The 22,354-nt window shown below is 52.8% G+C and overlaps 1 protein-coding gene across 1 annotated transcript in view; it reads left to right on the top strand.

The window, feature by feature from the left end:
• IGFBP5 (insulin like growth factor binding protein 5) overlaps positions 1-15,246 on the top strand; it is a 16,998-nt gene extending 1,752 nt beyond the window's left edge. Inside the window, exons 2-4 of the mRNA XM_077748553.1 lie at positions 11,935-12,164; positions 12,763-12,882; positions 14,068-15,246. Coding sequence (XP_077604679.1) covers positions 11,935-12,164; positions 12,763-12,882; positions 14,068-14,199 — 482 coding nt within the window. The 3' untranslated portion in view covers positions 14,200-15,246. The remainder of the gene's footprint in view (positions 1-11,934; positions 12,165-12,762; positions 12,883-14,067) is intronic.
• The last annotated feature ends 7,108 nt before the right edge of the window (positions 15,247-22,354 follow it).

Raw genomic sequence — 22,354 nt, 5'->3', positions numbered from 1 at the left:
ACATCACAACTACCCCGCCAGTGCTAATCTTCCCCCACCCCCACCCCAATGGTTCAAATCGGATCGCAAGTGGGTGTGGTGTAAATGCAAGAGGGGCCCTGGAAACCGAGAATGCAAAATCAAATGGGCGGAGACCGAAAAGCCGCGCTCAGGAAGCCTCCCCTCCGCCTCCAAGTAGCCCCGCCCACTGGCTGCCCCGCCCCCAAATTCTCTGCGTCTGGAGTCTAGGGTTTAAAAGGTTGACAGAGTTACTTGTTCAATNCAGATGGGATTTGGACTTACCTGATTTACATATTTTTCAGTCCAGTGAATTGGACACAAAAATCTGAGTTCTGAAACATCAACCGGGTTATTCTCTCCAAAAGGGGTTAGGACTTGGCTAAACAATGTTTTTTCTGTGTAGTTTCTTACTGAGGCAATGCCGTTCCCTCCTATCTCGTCCATTAGGGCATCCCAACCTGAGTTTTCGTAACTGCAAACTACAGACACTATCATGTAGGAAAGGAGTCCGCTCCCGAGAAGCGGCAGAACTTTCCTGGGTTCATCCTGGATCCGCAAAAACTTTGCAGGTTTCGCCTGTCGCCCGCGGCTGCCCCTCCACTTTGCGAGAGGACGTGGTTCTCCGGATTGCAGCCTGCGAAAAGAAACAGGGCTACACGCAGGCCCCGGAGGCCCTAGAGGCCGGTTTGTGAAGTTATTTTTATTAAGAGCCACTTTCCAAGGCGGTCCTGGCCGCCTTCACCTTGGGGGATATGGATTTGGAAAATCTTAGCACGGGGGAAGAAAAGGTATGAATCGATTTCCTGGCTTGGAAGCGAGCGCTCTGGGTAAAAATCCGGTCACATCGAAAGCATGCAGGGTGTCGCTCAGCCGCATTCTGGGCCCGCTTTTATTTGCCCAACCGGGTGGTTGGTGTGANCACACACACACACACACACACACACACACACACGGGCTTTTGTCCCAAGCAAGATGCCCTTTAGAATTCTCTGCAGCCCATTCCTAAACCCCCACCTTCAAGGTGCCTCTAGGCGAACACGTAGCACCCTCCAGGCCCCACCCCAGACTCTCTCTGCGACTCCACCCCGCCTTTGGCAGGTGCTTGACCCACCTCAGTTTCGCGATGGCTATAGGAGCTGACTCCTTGCTTCCGGACGATAGTATGATAGTGGGCGCTCCTGTCTAGCGCCTTTCAACTCGAAAACCGCTGAGTGGGTCCCCAGGAAGTTGTAGATGGGGCAGAGACGGTCCATAAAGAGAGGGAAATGAACAGAGAGAGAGGGAGGAGATTGTCGGCTCCTTTGGCCACAAATCTTGTTCCCAGTCACTATGTGCCCCTCCCCAAATCAGCAATGAGAACTTGGATTTGCCTCTCCCTCCCGCGGTTGCCATACAGATATAGATGACATATGCATATACATAACATACGCACACATAAATCAAAAGATATATGCGTATGTAAAGAAAAATACAGATATAGATACATATCTTTTTTTTTTTAACCAAAAGAAAAAGTGCATTTCTAGAATCCGAAATGGAGAGCTGAGGAGAGAGCGAGGTGGCAGGCAGCCAAAGCTGCTGGGAGGAAGAGCCGAGGGCGGGCAGGCGGAGACTGGTGTTTTGCTGGGCGCGTTGCTGAGCAACCGGCGAGCGAGTCCGCCCGCGAACTGGGTGCTGGGAGCGCAGCGGGCCCTGCATTTTATTTTGGCCAGTTCTGGGGCAAAGATAGATATAGAAACAGAGGGCAGTGTGTGTGAGGCTGGAGGGAGGCGGGAGACAGGAGTTATTTATTGAGCCGGGCTCAATAAATATCGGTGAGCTGGGTCGAGTCAAGGAAGCACTGGGCTTTTGCTTGGGCATTGTTTGGAGAAGGAGCGCTGTGGCTTTCTGGGCTGGAGGGCAGCCCACATATTTGCCCGGGTCTGGGAGATCTTTCCTGAGCCTGTGGAACATAAAGCTTGGGATACAGGGGAAAATGGGTTTTCAGTTTCAGTTCTGTCATTGAGAAATAAGAGAGGACAGAAAGTATGCTCTGGGAAAGAAAAAAACTAAATAAAAATAAATTCGACCTTTGCTGCTTTGAGGGGTTTGGCCTCCATCACCCTGGCTTCCTCTTCAAGCCTGGTTCAAATGCCATGTTGAAGTCAAGTTCCAGAGTTAGGTTTATTGGCCAAATTTGTGTCTGGGTTGAACAAGATCATGGAAAACCGAAGGACCCAGATTCCTTACCCCCCACCCCGCACCCTCTCCATTTGAAACAAGTCTTTGAGAGTCTGGCTGTGGCCTGAGCCAACCAAAATGGGAGTCGGGAAGACAGGAGATGTTGCTTTTAACTTGACTTTTCTTACCCCCCACCCCCTCTTTATGCTGTGTCAGCTCAGACTGGAAGAGTAAGGACAGTTGGCCACAGTGAGAGCTTGTTTTCTTTCCATATTTTTTTTCTCTCTTCTTATCCCTCCTTCCCACTCCCCCTGCCCCCGCCCATCCCCTACCTCCTGGCATTCCCTGAGGGCTCAAGTTTTAAGTCGCTGCAGCTGCAGTTAGCCTGGGGCTTGGGTTGGATTTGAGCAGGCAGGTGGGCTTGCAGCTGCAGGGGGAGGCCTGGGATGACCTAGGAGCAGAGGTCACCACGAGGGTTACAGCAAAGGGCATGAGAGCGGGATTCCCAACAGAAGCCTGGGTCCCCCCTTAATAAGGGGGGGGGGAGATGGGGGCGGTGGCTAGCTGGAAAAGAAGGTGATTTTTGTCTAAAGTTTTTGCTTTGTACCTGAGCAATGCCTTTGCAGCCTTGGGCTATTTAATGTGTAGAACATAGCTCTTCAGAGAAGGGATCCTCGCGCTCCAAGCCTGCTGCATCCAGAAACTGGAAGAATGCCATAAACAGACCCAGGTACCGGTGAGGGTCCCACACCGAGTACAGGTGAAGAGGGTGGGAGAATGGACTCGGTGCGAGATCAGGAGGCAGCTCAGAGGGGTTTTGTTGGAGTTTTTGTTTTGCATTTTTGCTGCAGTTGGCCCAAAAGTTGCAGTCCCCAGAGACAGTCCTGAAATTGCCATCTGGATGTGCTTTCCAAAACAATAAGATTTATTACATACTTGCAAAAATAAATAAGCAAGTAAACAAGGAGGCCAATTCTAAGCTTCTCCCCCCCCACCCCCCATAGCCCGAGGCTCCTCCACTTTTGTTTCCTGTTCCATTTCTTTCCATGATTTCTGTTATGATGTCTTTTTTTTTTTAATATAAACCCAGAGTAGTTACTGAAAATCACTATGAGAGACAAAGTGGCTTTTCCTGTCTGGCCACTTGGCTTAGCTCGGTCCTAGTGTGTCCCCAGGAATTGTCTGGGTATTGGCCACAGAGTGCTGACTCTGGAAGGAACCCACAGATCACAGCAGTCAAAGCAATGATTTTACAGATGAGAACGCTGAGGCTGAAGGTGTTGAGTCACTTGTCCAAAATGAGGCGCGGGGCTGACAGCAGAGCCAGGGCTATAGAACTCAGTCTTACAGTCCTGTTGACTCTATACTCCATTCTGCCATTCCAGGCCTTCTTCACTGGTCCCTGGGGCCTGGCCCAACCTGCGATGAGGCTGTGGCAAGTATAGCCTAATAGTGGGGGCTGTGAAGATGGACGGAGGGCTCCAAACTTGGGAATCCTCTGTTCTATGGGAGTGAAGTGGCCCCAAAGCAGAGAATGCAACACCCCTTTTCTTTGCAATCCCACTCTGTTGCATTCCTTTCTCTCCTGGTCTTGTAGACAAGGCTGGCTTAGGCCAGGGGTTTGGTGAGGGACAGGGGCAAGGAGAGTGGAAAGGGGTGATCCTGAGCCCAGACTTCCTGTCCATGTACCCAACCTCATTTCTTGAACTGCAGGGCGCTCTCCAGACACGGGAAGGCAGGCAGGCTCTCGCTGCCCCTTGGCTGTGCGCTGGCCCACAGGGTCCAAGGAGAATGTGGCCCAGAAGCAGTCAGCTTTCCGTGGCCACCAGCCTCTGCCAGCACAGGCCTTTTGTGGAGTCAGTTGATCAGGATGAGGAGACCAGAGCTGGCAAGGCTGATGGGGCAGGGTGCAAGGAGGGAGAGAAAACCACAAGCCACAGGAGTTGATGAGGAAGAGAGCAAGAAAGTCACCAGGATTTTGAGCGTGTGCCGGTATGTCACCATCTTTCCAGAGGAGGAGAGAGGCATCCTGATTCTAGCTGGGGGCCTCTGACTAATCTGAGGAGTTGCCAGGGCCCTACTGATACATCCTGGAGCCCAGGCTGCCTGTCCCTTGTCCCTTGGGAGATTCTCAAGGACGAGGCAGATAAGTTAAGGCCCTCTTCCCAATAGGTTAGACCTGCCAGGTGCGCCCTATGGGACTTTTAATATACATAGGTTACCTCATTTTCCATCCCTCGACCTCAGCCATCAGATGTGAGCCTTCCCTTGCCAAATCCTAAAGCAAGGCCCAGGCTGAATTTGCACTCAACACCTGGCCTCCTTAGACCTTTGCTGGTTTGCGCAGATGTTTTGGGTGGGCTCCAGTTATCCTGGACCATTCAGACTGTAGCATCACAGCCGGACTGAGCACATGCTCCACAGTCTCTGTGTCACCCACTGAAGATGTCTCTTGTTGCAGACCCTTTAGGACAACACCAGCCAATTGAAATATAATACAAGCCACATATGTAATTTCAAATGTTCTCCTAACCACATTTCTTATAAAGGCAAAAGAAACGGGAGAGATTAATTGTAATCATATGTTTTAATTCAATATATCCCAAATATTATCATTTCAACATATACTCAGTTATAATGAGGGATTTTACATTCTTTCTTTCACATTAAGTCTTTGGAATCTGAGGTGCAATTTACCTCTACAGCACATCTCAATCCGGACACTAAATTTTCCCTAGAAATTTTTCGCTAGTAATACTTGATCTGTGTCAACAATTTTCCAATAGACCACACTGAGTATTCGATTTTAAATTCAAATTAATTTAGGGGCTCCTGGGTGGCTCAGTCAGTTAGGCATCTGACTTCGGCTCAGGTTGTGATCTCACGGCTCAGGAGTTTGAGCCCCGTATCAGGCTCTGTGCTGACAGCTCAGAGCCTGGAGCCTGCTTCAAATTCTGTGTCTCCAGCTCTCTCTGCCTCTCCCCCACTCGTGCGCTCTCTCTCTCTCTCTCTCTCTCAAAAATAAACAAACATTAAAAAATAATTTTAATTAAATTCATTTAAATGAAATACATTTTAAAATTCAGTCCCATGGCCACATTTCAGCCTTCAATAGCCACATGTGGCTAGTGGCCCCATAACTGGATGGCAGAGAGGCCACCAGCAAGCCCCTCCCTAGCCTGAGAAAGGAAATACCATCCCTACTCTCTCCTCCTGCATCCCAAGAGTCCAAAAGGAAGAGTCTGGAGTTTGGATTGCCAGACACCACAGGGCTCTTCTTTGACCCCTAGCAACTCTCTTTCCTTAGGGGACCAGGGAGAATTCTAGTGCCTATTTGCTCCCTGCCACCCCCTTCTGGTCATCCAGGACCGTTTAGGGGAATGTGGCTGCCTAACTGTAAGGTTCTGAATGGACTGTGATGAGTCATGAGTGGAAGTGCAGCCAGGTCAGAGAAATGGCCAAGTGTCTCCTCCCTGCCTCCCTGCTTTTCCATTCAGAGGCTGCTTTCTACCTAGACCCTCCATCCGCTTCTGGTTTGGACTGTCTGTCGGGAACAGATACAGACATTTCTATTGAGCATGCCCCACCTTCCCCAGCTCTACAGAAACCTGGCAAGAGATCTTGAAGTTGTGCGTAAGTGTGTATTTCTTATGTGTAAATTTATCGCCAGCTGCCTTCCAGGGATCAAGAAGTGTGTACTGGAGTTGCAGCCCTGAATCCTACTTGGGCCCTGGGGGAAGTATAATAAGGGTGGGGGTGGGGGGGCTTTTCTTTACCTCTGATCCCAGGATAGTGGGAGATGTGTGAGGGAGACCTCAGCCTTTCATTCTGGGGGAGTGTCACCAACTTGACTCCAGCCACATCTGTGCCATCTAGGGCACATCTGTGACATCTAGTCACCTTTTCTCTCTCCATCTTTTGGAAGGAAACCTAGAGCCTTAATGCAGCATGAAGAATGTAGTTAGATAGGGGGGAAACTTCTGGAGAGGGTTCTCTAGGTAGGGACTGGTTCCTCTTACCTGGGCTTGGTGATCAGACTTTCTGGCAGTCTGACTCTTATTCTGACTGTTTACCCGCTATGCTAGATGGTGTCTTTATTTCTTTGCTTAGGAGAGAGATATTACATGCCCACATTGGCCAACTTTTCTTTTGACTTAGAGCACCAGAGTACTTTAGTTTTCCTGGCCTGAAATGGGGTGGGGGCTGTCAGGGAGCTCAGTGGGGTAAGCCTAATGGCCTCCCTGTCTAGTCATGGACTCTCTGAACCTGCTGCTCGGCTCTGCCATTCACCCCAAGTCAAAGTTCCCCTCCAGTGTCTTCTTCAACTGTTCCTTAGGATGATAGTAGTTTGGGTTGGCTTTCCTCTTGAAAGGACAGTGCTTTTGTCCTTCTCAGCCCATAATCCAGGTTAAAAAGAGCCCAGAACATGCACGTCTGTTGCTGACCACAGAGGAAAAGAAAACAGAGTCTTCCAGGAGAGACAAGGGCAAGGCAGACCCTGGCCAGGGAGGGGTTGGGTAGGAGGAGGGGCATTGTGATTCCCCTGGAAGGTTCAGCAGCCACTCCCTACTGCCCTGTCACCTTTCTCTTTATGCAAAGGCATGCACACACGGTGTAGTTGATTCGTAGGGCATCCACAGCTGGGAAACAGTCAGACTTCAGGAGACTGGAACGTGTCTCACAGTTTTTTAAACGGTGACCAGCCAATCCATCATTTCCCCAAAAGCCTCATGTCCTCGCAAAAAGCAGGAGGGTGCAGGTGGGCTGGGAAACAGGGCAAGGTTGGGAGGGGGACCAGCTGTCCAGAACTGTCTGTGATGATGAGAACGCTCTATACGTGCGCTGTCCAACACAGCCCCTCACCGCTGTGGCTGCTGAGTCCTTGAAACGTGGGTGGAGAAACAGAGGTACTGAATTTGTCATTTGATTTAAGGTTTATTCATTTAAGTAGCCACATGTGGCTGGCGAGTACTACGTTGGAGAGCACAACCTTAGATCAAAGAAGCCCAGTAAATCCAGGGATCCCTCCTTGTTCTCGTTCCTCTAAGACTAATTCCTCGGCTCCTTGGCTCCCTCCAGAGCAGCTTCAATGCTTAAAGGCAGGGGCATGAGTGAGGTGACCTCTCCAGGCACCCACAGAGCCCTGACATGCCTGAGTTTATGTTACAGAAACGCTTCTAGACCCACTTCTCTTTATCTCTTGGGGAGATCTGTGCCTCTCTCTATTGAGAGATTATCTACTGAATACCATATAATGGAGAGACAAAGATAAATGACAAAGCTCTACCCTTCAGAAATTGACTGTTTAAATTCCACGGAAGGAGTTAGAATGAAAGCCAGAGGAAACCCAGCTCCCCTTTTCATTCCTTGTAGAGAGATTCTGGGCAAACCCGTCTTGTCTCCTGGCTACAAAAAGAGACTTTCCTTTCCCCAGGTCCAGGTGGCCTGGCAAAGACCTACATTCTTCCTGAGCTGTGAATTCCGAATACGACTTGGTTTCTTCAATTTCCACAAGCAAAGTTGCAATATCTGGGCCAGCCCATTTCCCCTTCAGTTCGATTATGAGGTTAAGATAGACTAGGAATCTACTGCCGGCCCAGGAGCATGGAGTTAACGGTGCCGGGGCATGACTGGGAGCCCCAGGATGGAGGGTTAGACTGCAGGGAGCAGCGGATTCCCGACATCCCATCACTGAGCTGGGGAAAAGGATGGAATCAGAACTCACCAGCAGGAGCATCCAGCCCCCGCGAGAGAGCAGAGGCAGCCAGAGTTTGGCCACAGACAGCACGGTGGTGCATCAGACACTTTGCTGTGAGTGGAGCTGCCTACCTTAGGGTGCCCTTGGGTCCATAGTAGCTGGGCCTATAGCCGGACACCCTCTGTGTTTGCTGGGCCATGAAAATGGCACGTTCCTCCTCCTGTCGGTGCAGGAACAGCCGTGTTGTGCCTCTGGGTGCTGGTGCAGTGCTCTGAACCGGGAGCGCCTTAGGAATGGAAAAGGACCGGAGTTGGCCACCCTGACGTGGTGGGGGCTGGGGCCCTCCGGGAGCTGGTTGGAAGGACTGTGTTAGGGAGGCAGACCCGACTCAGAACCCCCCTGAAAGGCAACCATCAGGATGACATGCTAGCCCTCACTTCCTCGGTCGCTGGATGAGATTGTGGAATCCAAGGGCCCTGCCTCCACCATCCCTTGGAGGAGGGAACAACCACCGAAACATTCCGCATTTTCCATCTGCTGCAGAATCCTTTCAAAATGACATCCAGAGATGGGAAGGGAGGCCCTGGATGTGTCTCTCTTCCGCCCCAGATCACTTCTCAGCTGCAGAAGTGAGAATTAGAGAAGCAGCACAGGGCTAGGGCTATGCACAGGTTGGCATTGTCCCTGCCCCTCCAGCAAGCCTCCCACTCTCACACCTTCCCCACACGTGAGTTTTCTTCCAGTCCTCGACTGGCTATCCCCCTAACTCCCCAAATGCATGGTGCAGACACACAGAGAGAAGGGGAGGACTTTGGTAGCTGTCGCAGAAGTAGGGAAGGAAAGCACCCAAATCCCAGATTTTAAAATTGCTTACAGTCCTTAGACAGACGCACTGAAAACATGTTGTTTGGCCATCAGTCTCCTCCGCCATCTACTGGCCATGTGGAGGTAGTGACCTGTTTGTGGACCAGCTTCCATAGCCCTCCTGCCCTTTGAAGTTGCCGGGCATCGTCACCAGGAAGTCCCCCCCTTCATCCCACCTAAATCCCCTGTGAAGCTTTGGTCCATATTCTCTTGATGAAAAAGTGCAGGAGCAGCCGCCTGCCTGTCTCATTGAAAACTTAAACCCTTCCCAAATTGAAAGCCTATTTATGACTTGGCCAGGAAGCCGCTGAGTAGGGCTAGCTGGCTCTGGCATTCCAGCTCCGGTCTTACTTTCCAGCTTTTTAATCTTCGTAGCTCTGCGCCGGCTTGGTGCCAAGTTTCCACTGTCTTGGGAGGCTGCAGGTGACCACAAGACCCTGATTACTAGCTTTGATACTCAACTGTCCTGCCGCCTAAGTAAGAGGTCCCATGGGGTTAAGTGGCACCGAAAACCAGGAGGCACATCAAAACAAAGTTCATAAGCAGCCAAAGAGCCTGCGAACGGGGGAGGGTATGCCCTCGGGACCCCCGCCTTGGTGAGCCTGGAGAAGGAGAGGGGGCTTGCAGCAGTGTTTTGAGTTCCTCTGAGAACATACCGGAATCGACATCATTTTCCGGGATCAACATGTGCCTTGGCCATGTTGAACACTTAGAGAGAAAAGACTGAGGTCAAGGAAAATTTGCTCCCAAGTTTATTGAGCCACTGTTAACAGCGCCATCCTCCTCCCAGGAAGAGTGAGTCAAGGGTAAGGGCGACCCATAGCACTTCTTAGAAAAAGGCCTAAAAGGCGAAGATTCTTGAGGAAAGCTGTCGATACATGGCGTGCTGGGAGCCAGCAAGCTGCCCTCCCCGCAAGGCCAGAGAGAGAGGCTCCATGGGAGGTGACACCAGATCTGGAGGAGGACAACCTGTGACCAAAGGGACAGAGGGGCCCCTGCAAAACAGGTGGCCAGAGGAGGAGGGGTAGCACTCCCACCCCAGATGTCTTCAGGAACCAAAAAGAGCCCCCTGAGATACGTGTACGTACTTGTTCCTGCTTGGACACAGGGAGGTGGACCTGACGGCCTATTAGAAGGATTCCAGGAGCTGGTAACAGCCAGCACCTGGAGGTAAGCGGCTTCCTGGGATCTCTCTCATGAAGGAGAGGACTCCTGGAGCCCAGCCCCGCAGGTGCCCCGAGGACAATTTGCTGGCCCTGTGGCCCAGGCTGGAGCAGCCTCTAAAGGAGACACTCAGCCCTCTGCCGTGTGCTGGTCAGCACCTGGCCCACCCCTCCCTCACTTTATGTGGTCATACTCTTGATTAGGGAAGGGGTGTGTCCATGCACCCCAGAATGCTCCCCAGCCTTTCAATGGCAACTCTCTCTTGCCCTCTCTCCTACCTCAGTGGTCAGCTGCTTTATGAAGTCCGAATGCTTGGTTGTTCCCAGAGAGGTCGAGTGAAGTGCCTCAGATCACCCAGCAAGATAAGCTCAGCAACACTTCTGTGCCACGGCTGGCATTTCCTTCCCACACACCCCCCTCCATGACCTGAGCCTCAGGTTGGGTCTAAGTTATTAGACAACAGAGCCCTAGCCTTTCAGTTTGTGCAGATTTCCCCCAAGCCAGCTCTGCTCCTCCCTGCACCTCACCCCATCTTAGCTTGTCCTACAACTGAGAAAAGTTGATTTGCTCCAAACCCCACTCCTTGAGCCAACCCTAGAAGGCGAGCCTCCATCTATCAGGCACAGCACCACGCCAGTTAACCATCACGACAGGTTTGATAGAGTCAGAGCACTGAGTCAAGATGAGGTGGGAAGAGGGAGGGAAAGACCAAAAATGGGGGGTGGGGAGCTGGCACTGAATGCCCTGCTCAGAGAAAGCCTGCCCGTTGCACTGCTGTTTGCTTTCTCGCCGTCATCTTCTCCAGTGACTACTTCTCTTCCTCACTATGGATAAATACCCAAGTCAGCGAACCACCCAAAACACTGCAAACCTGTGGCGGCTTCTCGGGGCGGGGAACTTCCCTGCCAGGGCCTTAAAAACCGGATACCTAGTCAATTAAGTTTGACAAATCCCAAGCCAAGAGACAAACAGGTGCCCAGGTGCTTCCTGCCACCTGCCATCCTGACCGGGTTAGGCCGGGTCCCCAAACGCCTTCCTCACCCCACACCTGGAACTCCCCCTGGGAAGAGAGCCTCTGCCCCGGGGACACAAAACAGTGTCTTCCCTCCAAGATTCTCCTTCCCTGTGCATCCCCTCATCCCCACCTCGCCGGATTCCTCTCCCTCTATTTCCCAGCCCAGTGCCTTGTCTTCATGGCTCCTGGAGAGCCCAGTCGTGGTGGAGTGGGCAGAGGACTGGATTTTCCCTCTCCCCATTTGAGTTACTCAGGGTCACTCCAGAGCCCTATTTTCTCTTTCTAAAATCTAAAAAGAAAAGAGGCGTTGAAGGCAGGGCCTCGCTGCCCCCATCCACCCCACCTTGCACCTACTCTCACGATGGGCATCCTGGCCACGCCCTGACCAACTGGGAAGAACAACTCTGGGTCTGCAAAGGCTGGTGGGGTCCAAGAGCTGTGAGGAGAAACGGGGACCCAGAGAAGGGTGCCTAGGAGATAAGAATGTAATGGAAGTCTGTGGGTGGAGACAAGGCCAGGCGGTGGAATTAACAGATCAACAAATAAATGAACAAAGTCCTACTTCTTTAAAGGTCATAAGTCAGCTAAGTATAGACTGTCACCAAGTCTCTCCTATATATAACTGCTCCAGCCCCAGCCAGCTGTCAGCCTCTCTTGGCCTGGAGCTGAGTTATGTTCCTGCCTCCCAGGGCCCGGAGCACAGAGCCAGCTCGGGGTTCCAGGTCCCCCCACCCTGCCACCAGCTCTGCTTCCCTCCAGGCCCCACATGTCTGGCTCTCTCAGGTCCCCTCCTCTTCATGATGATGGTCCCCACCACCACCCTGCTAGCCTAGACCCCGAGGACTGTCCTATTCCCATCCCAGTTTCCCAAGTCAGAATCCATCCCAGCTCCAAAAGTCCTGGAGGCGCAAAGACCCACCCACATAGGATAGACTTGGCCTTTCCCATCCACACTGGGCTGTCACCTATTTCTGCCCGCCCCCCAACCTGCATCTCACCCCTGACGCTGATCCTTTGCCTCCTTCCCCTGCAGAGAGAGACTCCCATGAGCACGAGGAACCAACCACCTCCGAGATGGCAGAGGAGACCTACTCGCCCAAGATCTTCCGGCCCAAGCACACCCGCATCTCCGAGCTGAAGGCCGAGGCCGTGAAGAAGGACCGCAGAAAGAAGCTGACCCAGTCCAAGTTTGTGGGGGGCGCTGAGAACACTGCCCATCCCCGGGTCATCTCTGCACCTGAGATGAGACAGGAATCTGAGCAGGTGAGTCTCAATGATTCTCTTCCCATCCGCATCGGCATCCGCACTAGGCCACCTCTGCCACTCCCTGACTTTTGACTCTCCTCTGCTTCTGAGTGAGCATGTGTGGCAGCGGGTGCTTAGGCTGGACCTCAAGGGGACCTATCACTTAGATCAGCTTGGGATCCAGAAGAATTTTCAGAGCCTGCGTTTATCAGGACTCAGGGCTTGATCGAGTGAGCAGTAGTGGTGGTGCTCATTCGAGGAAGGTGCCAGGCTGTTGCAGCAAACACACGCCAGGAGCTGTGCCCTCACCTGGGCAGAAGCTGCACACTCCCCTAGGGCATCCGACGACCACCCCCGGACTTAATCAGAGCAGGATGGAAAAGCTGAAGGTGGGTGTTGCGGAAGGCAAGTGGGACAACACGCCTTCATGCCTGGTCACACTCAGGTTCCGCACACTTTTCTACACCCAGAGGAGGAAAGGTCTTTGGTAGCAACTAATTGGAACAAAAATCTCAACAGACCCTCAGCCCCCATGCGCTTGGCCGTGCGTTCTGCATATACAGGTAGTTTCCGTCTGGGTCCGGCCATGTCTCTCATCCCTGCCGTCCCCACACAGGGCCCCTGCCGCAGACACATGGAGGCGTCCCTGCAGGAGCTCAAAGCCAGCCCACGTATGGTGCCCCGGGCCGTGTACCTGCCCAACTGTGACCGCAAAGGATTCTACAAGAGAAAGCAGGTACGCTCTCCCTGTCCCCGCCCCATCCCTGCACCCACCCAGTTCAGAGGGCTGCTGAAATGGCACTTGCCAGGAAATTTTTACCGCTAAATGCTTAAGATTCTGTCATTAACAATAGTGTTTCCAGAACCCCCAGTATCCGTGCACGTTCCCCAGTCATCATGCTTCCCACTCTCTCCTGTACTATAATCTACTCAAGTTTTAATGATCCGCCTTGTTTCCATGAATTCATTTAAAGAGGGAACTTTATATCACCATGTCATATCACATGTGGTACATCCTATTTTCTGATAACCACACACATAAATACATACATACACAGATAATGACTTCAGAACATGTTTTCAGCAGGCACCCCCGAAATAATTTATGTCCCATTCACAGCCCTTTGGGCAACACTGCTGTTGGTTAAGCGGATAATACTTAGCCTATTCAAGTGGTACCCATTCCCTTAGGCCAGTGGTTCTCACACTTCCTGGGGCGTCCGAATGACGAATGACGAATGACGGGGTGGCTTATACAACACCAATTGCTGACCAGAGTTTCTGGGATGGGCTCTGAGAATTTTGCATTTCTAACAAGTTCCCTCCCAGGTGACACTGACGCCCCCTAAGGGTAACCTCCATCTAAGTTGGAGGTCAAAATCGAGGTGGCCTTGGGTCAACTCTTGGCTCTCCCACTTAGGAGCTGTGTCCTCCTTACCTAGTTATTTAGTGTCTCTGCCTCCAGTTTCTCATGCAAAATGATCATTGTACCCATTGTCCTTAGAGTTATGAGCGATAGTGGACTTTTCTTTGTAAAGCCCTTACAACAGTATGGACCATGTAGGAAGTGTTAAGTAGTGTCGGGTATGTGACAAAGCTGCGCAAGTGATGCCCTCTACCATCACCCCCACCCCCACCCTCACCATCATCATCATGTAGCCACAGGGAGAACACCAAGAGGAGGACCCTGAACGGGTGACAGAAAAAAAGAGGTTGTAAGAGCTAATCAAGGGCAGACTGTCTAAATTGGCATTTTCCCTGGGGCCATCCCGGTGCAGGGGGCTTAGCAGAACCCCGTGGTTGAGATCAGGGTTAAGAATCTGTGTGGGGGCAGGGAAGACAAGGGCCAGAACAAGGGCCAGACAGGAGCAGAGCCTCGGGGGACAGCCACCCTCACTGCCTGTCGCTCTCCCCACCCCAGTGCAAGCCTTCCCGTGGCCGCAAACGTGGCATCTGCTGGTGTGTGGACAAGTATGGGATGAAGCTGCCAGGCATGGAGTATGTCGATGGGGACTTTCAGTGCCACACCTTCGACAGCAGCAACATTGAGTGACGCGTCCCCTCCCCATCCTTCCCTCGCCCCATCCCACCCCCAGCCCCGACTCCAGCCAACACCTCCCTCCACCCCAGGACGCCACTCATTTCATCTCATTTAAGGGGAAATACATATATCTATCTATTTGAGGAAACTGAGGACCTCGGAATCTCTAGCAAGGTCTCAACTTTCAAACCGGCAACAGCAAGATGCAAAAAGCTAAGGAGACCCGCCCCTCCCTTGAAAACGGTTTTCTTTTTGAAGCAAGTTGAATGGACAGGGAGGGGAAGGGAGGAGGAGCACGAGAGAGAAGGGAAGAAAGTGCACGTGTAGAAGAGAGGGGGAGATAAACGGAGTTTCGAAAAAGGAAAGAAGAATGTGGGCAGGAAGGAAAGATCACCGGGACCGGGACCGGACCCACCTGTCGTGTCCGGCCCTGGCCTGAGTTGGGAGATGGGAGACGTTTGGGCGCTAGAAGGTATGGCCCAAGGTGTGGCATTCCATGACACCCCTGGGGGCTTTCCCGACTGGATTGGTCGTGCAGGGGGAGAAAGGGAAAGACAGAAGGGGTCAGTGCCTCTCCTGGATCTTTCTCCACCTCCAGCCAGCAAACTGCATGGCTCGAACCCGCCCCTCCTCCCCGCTCACGCAGCAGAGGGTTCTCCCTCCCCAAAACTTCTAAAAACGAAAATGCATTCCATTCTTCTCAAAACAAAACAAATGAATAACCGAGTGCTACTAGATAGATAGATTTTCCTAAGTAGATACACAAAGACTAAGTTTGTGTACATCTTTCACTCCCCGTGCAGCCTTTTAGAACCCAGCACACACCCCCAGAGTGGAGAGACTTGCTTCTCCAGGTTGACTAGATCAGGCCGACATGCACCACCGTGGTTTCGGCTGCTCATTGCACTCAATTCACTATTAGCACGGCCTCTGTGGGGGGAGGATGAAAACAAGGTGGCCTCGTATTTATCTATGAGGCTCCATGTAGTCGTATATAAGGCATATAAATCTATTTTCTTTCTTTTTTTTCCTTCTTCCTTTCTTTCAAAGTTTTGCATTATCTTTNGGGGCGGGGGGCTGGGCACTGAGGAACGTCCTCATTTGGGGAGAAAAACCAAGAAAACCCATATTCTTCCAACACAACCCTTAACTCTAGTTTTGCCAGCCTCCCTCAAGCGGCAAACTCAACCCTTGGTGGGCCACAGTGTTGGATTTTTTAAACGATTTCCTCTGTGCGTGTGTCCGTCGGCACCACCAAGCCAGGTAGATGAGGGCTGTCTGCCCCTGCCCCCTGCCCCCTCCCCGTGCCCTTAGTGCATCCTTTAGACCCTCTGGAACTAACTAACCGGCTCGGGCCCTGCACCACTGGAGCACGCCAAGTCCAAGTTTGACCCACTGGTTCTGCCCAGGCTTTTCGTTTCATCCGGGCAGAGCCTGCATTTTGAAAGCCTCTCTGGGCCTTCATGCTGGAAGAGCAGGAGAGACACTGAAGGGACTTGATGGCAGCAAGCAGGATGGAAGCGAACCAGTTTCAATACAGGAACAATAAAAGTGATTGCATTGCGCAGCCGCAGTAGAAGGAGTATGGAGGGCTGGGGCTGGAGGGAGGGAGGTGGTGGGGGAGGGGGACTGCTCTGTTCCAGCTTTGGAGCAAAGCAACCGAAAGCGGGGACAAAGCCGAGAGAAACTTCCCCGGCTTCCCACCCTCTATGCCCTTTGGGATTCAAGAGGAAAGAAAGAGAAAAATGGGGGTACAGTTTCCCAGAAAGCAATGAGCTTAATCGAGGCCTGAGAGCCAGGAAAGGTGGGCAACTTGAGGGGGGTCCTAGACCCTCACCTCTGGACAGGAGCAAGGAACAGCAGAGAGAGATTGGCCGTGGTTTTGAAGGGACAAGACCATGCACTCAGGTGGCCACCTTCAACCCTCAATGAGGGACTGAAGCTAGAGTCTTTCAAGCCCTGCACGGGCCTGTGCAGGCCGTGTCCCTGGCGTGGAGGATGGAAGAAAAGCCCAGGACGACCAGGAAATGGATGCTGTGAGGGGGCTGCTGTTTGGCAGCCAGATTCTGAAACAAGAAAATACCCATTCCTGCTGACTTCCTCCACAAATTGGCAGCCGTGGGGCTGTCCTCTGAGGCTGGAGATGACCTGCCAGGAAAGGGAGCTTGGACCCTGGCAAAGGAGACCCCTTCTTGCTGCGAACGCTGCCCTCTCCACTCTCTCCTGATGACGTGACACCGTGGAGGCCACCCCGACACCGAACTTGGGGCAATGAAGAGGGAAGCAGAGAAGCAGATAGATTTCGGCTGGTGGGAAACTTGAAGCTGTGGAACTCAATGTGGGGGGGGGGTCTCCTGTCCCCCAACAGGACAGTTGGCTGGGACAGGAAAGATGGTTGATTGTCATAGGACAAAGGGCCCTATGAGGATGGCAGCCGCGAGGACTTACTTGACCTGCCGCGTCGGTGCGCCCCATCTCTCTGCACAACTGTCCCCAAACCCCAACTCATTGTTTCTGTGTCTTAGGCCAGTATTGTAAACCTTTCCCAAGCCACTCTCCCGTTTGCCCTTTCTTTTTGTGGACCTTGAGCAGTCTTCTAACTGGGATCTGCCGAATGGATACTGGGGTGCCATTCCCCCTAAGAAAAGACTGAGCCAGGAATTGCATACCCCTCCCCACACCCCTCCCAAGACCTGGACCTGGTTCTTGAGAGGAGCTGTCTCTTTCCCCTGCTGTTTACTGGACTCTGGAGGGCATCTGTCCCTGACTTCGGCCCTTTGCTGTCGGCCACGAGGTGGGGGGGAAGGATGGCCTGGTTTAACCCCACCAGCGTCTTCAGGCTTCTGCCATTGAGGCTGCCTCCCTGAGGCCTGTGAGGCCAGCGTTTTTGCAGAGGGTGACTGGTCGGCTGGCCACTCCCCAGAGGATGCTGGTCCTTCGTGACGGATGAGAGTAACCTCCCAGGAGGGAGGCCTGGCCCGGAAAGGGAGTCATCGAGGAAGATGGAGCATCCCTGGGGCAGGCAGGAGGGAAGGCAGATGGGCAACACCACCAGCTGGGGGCCTGAGCAGGGACCTTCTTGAGTCCAGGCTGCCTGATGGCTACTGTTTATTCGCCTGGAGGCCTTAGGCTCCCGGTTTTCAGTGGCCTCAAGACTCGGTATTTCCTCCCCCCCAACAGAAGGCCTCTTCCCATCCCCCTTTGACCCATGCCTCACTCTCACAGTGGGAGGACATCCATCCTTTCCACACCGCTGCCCGGTGACCAAGGGAGGCCTAGCCAGGACCGAGCCTCCTTCCTCCAGAGCTTCCTTACCCACCTGGGCAAAGCAGGGCATCTGGGACGGAAGAGACTCGAAAGTTCTCAGACAGCCAGGCCTGGACAGCCAGGCCTGGAGACATTCACACACACACACACACACACACACACACACGGGAGGACGGGAGGCCCAGGAGGCCTCGTGTGGTCTACCTCCTGTCTCCTCCCCCCTCCCCCCCACCTCATTGGTCTCCACGGTAACCGCAGGGTCAGCCTCCCCTGGGGGAGATGGGCCTGACCTCTGCTCTCCCACCACCCAGCATGTTGGCAGCCACAGCGCCACCAGGCAGCCGCCGAGTCGCCCTCAAGTTGGCCCACAGCCACCCCTCTCCCTCTGCTCAGCCCCCTCCCGAGAGGGCTGCCATGCAGGGGGGATCTCGAGAGGGGAGTGGGCCAAGGAGAAGCAATCCTTGGGCTCAAGGAGGACATTTCTGGCTTCTGAGAGGAAGGAGGCCGGGTTTTGAGAAGCGGCTGCACAAGGGGATGGGGACCTGACAGCCGGCCACCTGGGTGTTGTACTGTCTTTATTTTTAAAACCACTAAGTGCAAGACTTATTTTTGCACTTTTCTCCACTTTTTTTCCCTCCTAGGTTTTTGTTTCTTTTTTTAAACCTACTTTCTTGGTTTTCTAATGGAGTATATAGGTTAGCCATTTTCACAGACTCTGGCCCCCTCTCCAATGGGGAAAGGGAAGGTGGGGAAGGCCAGCCGCCTGCGCCTGGCACCCTGCCCCCCACCTACCTCCCTGGTCCCCGGCCACCAGCCTGAGTCCCAAATCTCCCGCCACCACCACCTCCACCACCGCACAGTAGCCCACATGGATAGACAGTTGTCAGACAAGATTCCTTCAGATTCCGAGTTGCCTACCGGTTTTTATTTCTCTTTTCTTTTTTTAAGACAGCAATAACCACAGCACATATTACAGTAGCTCTTTGTAGTTTTACGTACATACATACCGTAACTCTCTCTCTCCTTTTGTTTTGTTTTCAACTTTTTTTTTTAAATAAATGCTCATAATCTTTACTGGTGAAAAGGATGAAAAGATAAATCGACAAATAAAACCAGTTTGTGGGGAAAAAAAAAGCGGGAAAAAAATCACCTGAATGCTGAGGGGCTCGCCTCCTGTTTAGCATTTTGTACCTGAGGAAATAAAAAAACAAAAACAAAAACAAAAAGCCAGAGGATCTCACGTTTTATTAAAAAAAAGTGAAGATTGCTGTATACTATTTATTCAACTTATAATTTATGTTACTCCTTGATCTTTGTCTTTTGTCATGACAAAGCATTTATTTAATAAAGTTATGCATTCAGTTAGCCTGCGTCAGCGTCCTCCGAGGGCCCAGGGAGGCAGATGAAGGGTGAGAGACACACAGGGGTCCCCTCAGGCCACGTTCCACAGGGCAAGGAGAAAGGGCCAGACAGGGGCAAGGCTGAGGGGCCTGCTCCCTCCACAGAGGAGCCCCCAGACCCAGCCCCCCATCCACACCTGGGTGCCCCCTTTTCCATCCATTCAAAATATTCCAGTGAGTTAATGGACACAACATTCTTAGAGCAGCAATTAGTCAATGGGTGCTCAACTACTGTTTTTATGTTATTATCATCATGTAATCTCAGCCCCTGCTATTAAGTAAAGTGGCCTTAATCTACCCTTTAGCAAATGATGGGGCCCTTCTCCTTGGAGAGGATTTTCAGGAAGGCATTTCTAGAATGTTCCTCAGTTGCTGATTCTAGTGCCTCGTGTAAGCTCTTAACTCCTGGGAACCTCTGGCCAGCGTGAACCCTGCCTCCCGCTCCTGCCCAGCCTCCAGTGAAGAAGAAAGCCATAAAACGGCGAGCAAGCCAGATTTTAACCTTACAGCCGTTGAAAGAGCACAGTTCATACATTGTCCCACTATCTGCCTTTGCTTTCTCCCGGGCCCCTTCTTCCCAATGTCCATGCCCGCCCTTCATGTGTGGGGTGTCCATGCCCGCCCTTCATGTGTGGGGTGCACGGGGTGCACAGGAGCACACTGCCCTTTATGCATCCCGCTGACTGCACCCAAGGGCTACCCGGTCCTCGGACACAACTTGTAGAGTTGGTGGCATCCCCACTCTGCCCAGCCCAAAGCCCGGTAACCCCTCCCCCATCTGAGCCATGCGGTCCGTGGAGTAATTGGGAACATCCCCGCCTGGCGAAGGGGTTGGCCTGGCATTGGGCATGCATCCTTCTGAAGGGTCACTGAAACTCTCCTCCCTGAGACTCTTCAGCCATGAGGTTGTTCAGACAGCGCCCAGCAGCAAAGGCAAAGACTGTGGCTCTGCCTCTGCTAGATGAGCTAGGGCGTGCAGAGAGGGATGGAGCATCTATTCACTTCCCTTTGCAGGGGGGTTGATGAGGGAGCCCAGGGAGAGTTCAGGAAGGCTGTGCTGGTCCAGCCACATGGTACTCCCTGCCCCAGGACTGTCACCTGGCTTCTCCCTTGTCAGTGGCTCACCCTACTGTTGCCCCCTTGCTGCTGGGGGGTGGGGGTATATGAACCAGGACTCTTCTCCCCACTGCTCCTCCCTCCACCAGGCTCCACTGCTGCCCTCGGGCCTCCCCCCTGCCCTGACAACCCTCATGTGTGAACTTCCTGCTCACCCACAAGGTCACCTAGGATTCTGGCTCCTGGCTGTTCCAGTCCTTGCCCCGCCCCACCCTGACCTGCAGGATTCAGGGGTCATTGGGACAACCCCCACAGCACCCCAGTGATTGGACACTCATGGGGTCCTTGTGACCCAGTAGGGCTGGGCGGGCGCCCGGAGCCCAGTCGTACGCTGCACTCCCCGCCAGCCTGCCGTGCTGGCCCATGGCCACGCTTCCAGAGACAGACTCTGCTCGCTATGCTGTTGACTTCAACAATCTCTCCTCTAAACGCTCAACGCTCAGAAGGCACACTCTGAGCCTCAGGACCCTGAAGGGTTCCACACGGAGGATCCGAACACCCCACTCTCCCACTCCACTCGTACTCTGTATCACAGTGAGGAAACAGGTGGGGGCTGCAACATCAGCGTCTTACTCACGAGAGAATGAGTCTTTGGTCTCCCCATTCTATTTTCCAAGCCATCCGGCCTCTCCGCCTTTGCCTCCTTCCCTAAAGAGACTAGACCCAGGGCTCCACTGTTGCCTCTGCTTTTCTGGATCCCGCCTGCCCTGGAGAAGCCTCACCAGCCAACACTGGCACTTCCGTTCAGCCCTGCTGAGCCCTGATGGAGAAGGTCCCACCACAGTGTGGGCTGGCCTCACCAAGCAATCCCCAACCTCCAAATCCTGCCTGGAAAACCTGCTAGATGCGCCTCCCTCCCACACTCCCTCGTGTCTACAACACCCTTTCATGTTTCTCCCCATCAGAGAAAAGCAAGACCCGCCTGTGAGAATGTCCTACCTTCCCATCCAAACCCCCGTGGACTTAGCCAGAAAGCCATCTCCCCATTCCCCTCCCTCCTGAACCCTTCCTCTTGCTTCCAAAAGACAGCCCCCTTCCTCTGCCCTTCGCACTTGCTATTCTCACCCTTCCCCTTCGACCACCCCTCTCCTGCTGCGTAGGTGACAGCAAAGGAGCGAAAGGGGCACAGAGGAATAGTACCTCGTGGATAGAACCGATGGGTGTTGTTCATGAACTGGATGTCAGAACGAGGGTGAGGGGAAGTCAAGAGTGTCTTCTCTACCCAGTGTCCCACAGGCAACCCCACTTCAGGGTGCTCAGAACTAAATTCACCCTGTATGCTCAGGTACCTTGCCTATCTTATTTTAACCTTACACCTTACAAACTGCACATTCAAAAACAAGAACAAAATTTGAACTCATCACCTTCCCCCCAAAGCATCCTCTCCTCTTCCCCAAATCCTTCTTCTCTTCCTCGTTGCCATTCCAGAGAATGGTACCGCCATCTACCCGGTTGCCATAGCCTGACCCCCAGTGTCATTGCTGACTCCTCATCTTCTACCTCCAACAAGTTCCCAGATCCCAGGAATCGGCCATCTCTTCGAAAACTCTCAAATCTGGGGCGTCTGGGTGCCTCAGTCACACGAGCATCCAACTCTTGATTTTGGTTCAGGTCATGATCTTGCAGCTCATGGATTCAAGCCCTGTGTCGGGCTCTGCTCTGACAGTGTGGACAGCCTGCTTGGGATTCCCTCTCCTTGTCTCTCTGCCTGTCCCCACTCGGGCTCTCTCTCTTTCCCTCCCTCAAAATAAATAAATAAACATTTAAAAAAAAATATGTTAAAAAAAAAAAAGAAAAGAAAACCCTCATGTCTGACCCTGCTCTCCCCCTCCCTGTCTAGTCCAAATCACGCTCATTTCTCACCTGGGTCACTGCCATTTCCTCCTGCCAGGACCTCCCAGCCTCTTCCATGTCCTCCCTGGAAGATATCACAGTTGGAGTTCACTTTCTAAAACACAGATCCCGTGGCACCTGGGTGGCTCGGTCAGTTGAGCATCCAACTCTTGATTTCGGCTCAAGTCGGGATCCCAAGGTCATGACATCAAACCCCCACATCAAGCTCCACGCTGAGCCTGAAGTCTGTTCTCTCTCTCTCTCTCTCTTTTCCTCCGCCCCTCTCCCCTGCACTCTTCTCTCTCTCTCTCTCAGTAATAAAAAAGTGAAAACAAACAGAAAAAGCACCCGTCCTGGGGCGCCTGGGTGGCTTAGTCGGTTGGGTGTCCGACTTTCGCTTAGGTCATGATCTCGCGGTTCGTGGTTTCGAGCCCCGCGTCGGGCTCTGTGCTGACTGCCAGCTCAGAGCCTGGAGCCTGTTTCAGTCTGTGACTCCCTCTCTCTCTGCCCCTCCCCTGCTCACGCTGTCTCTCTCTCTCCTAGAAATAAAT

The sequence above is a fragment of the Crocuta crocuta genome, unplaced genomic scaffold (assembly GCF_008692635.1).
Source record: "Crocuta crocuta isolate KB4526 unplaced genomic scaffold, BGI_CrCroc_1.0 scaffold229, whole genome shotgun sequence".
Taxonomy (NCBI): domain Eukaryota; kingdom Metazoa; phylum Chordata; class Mammalia; order Carnivora; family Hyaenidae; genus Crocuta; species Crocuta crocuta.
Note: the sequence above shows the minus strand (reverse complement) of the source record. Positions and strands in the feature narration are given on the sequence as shown.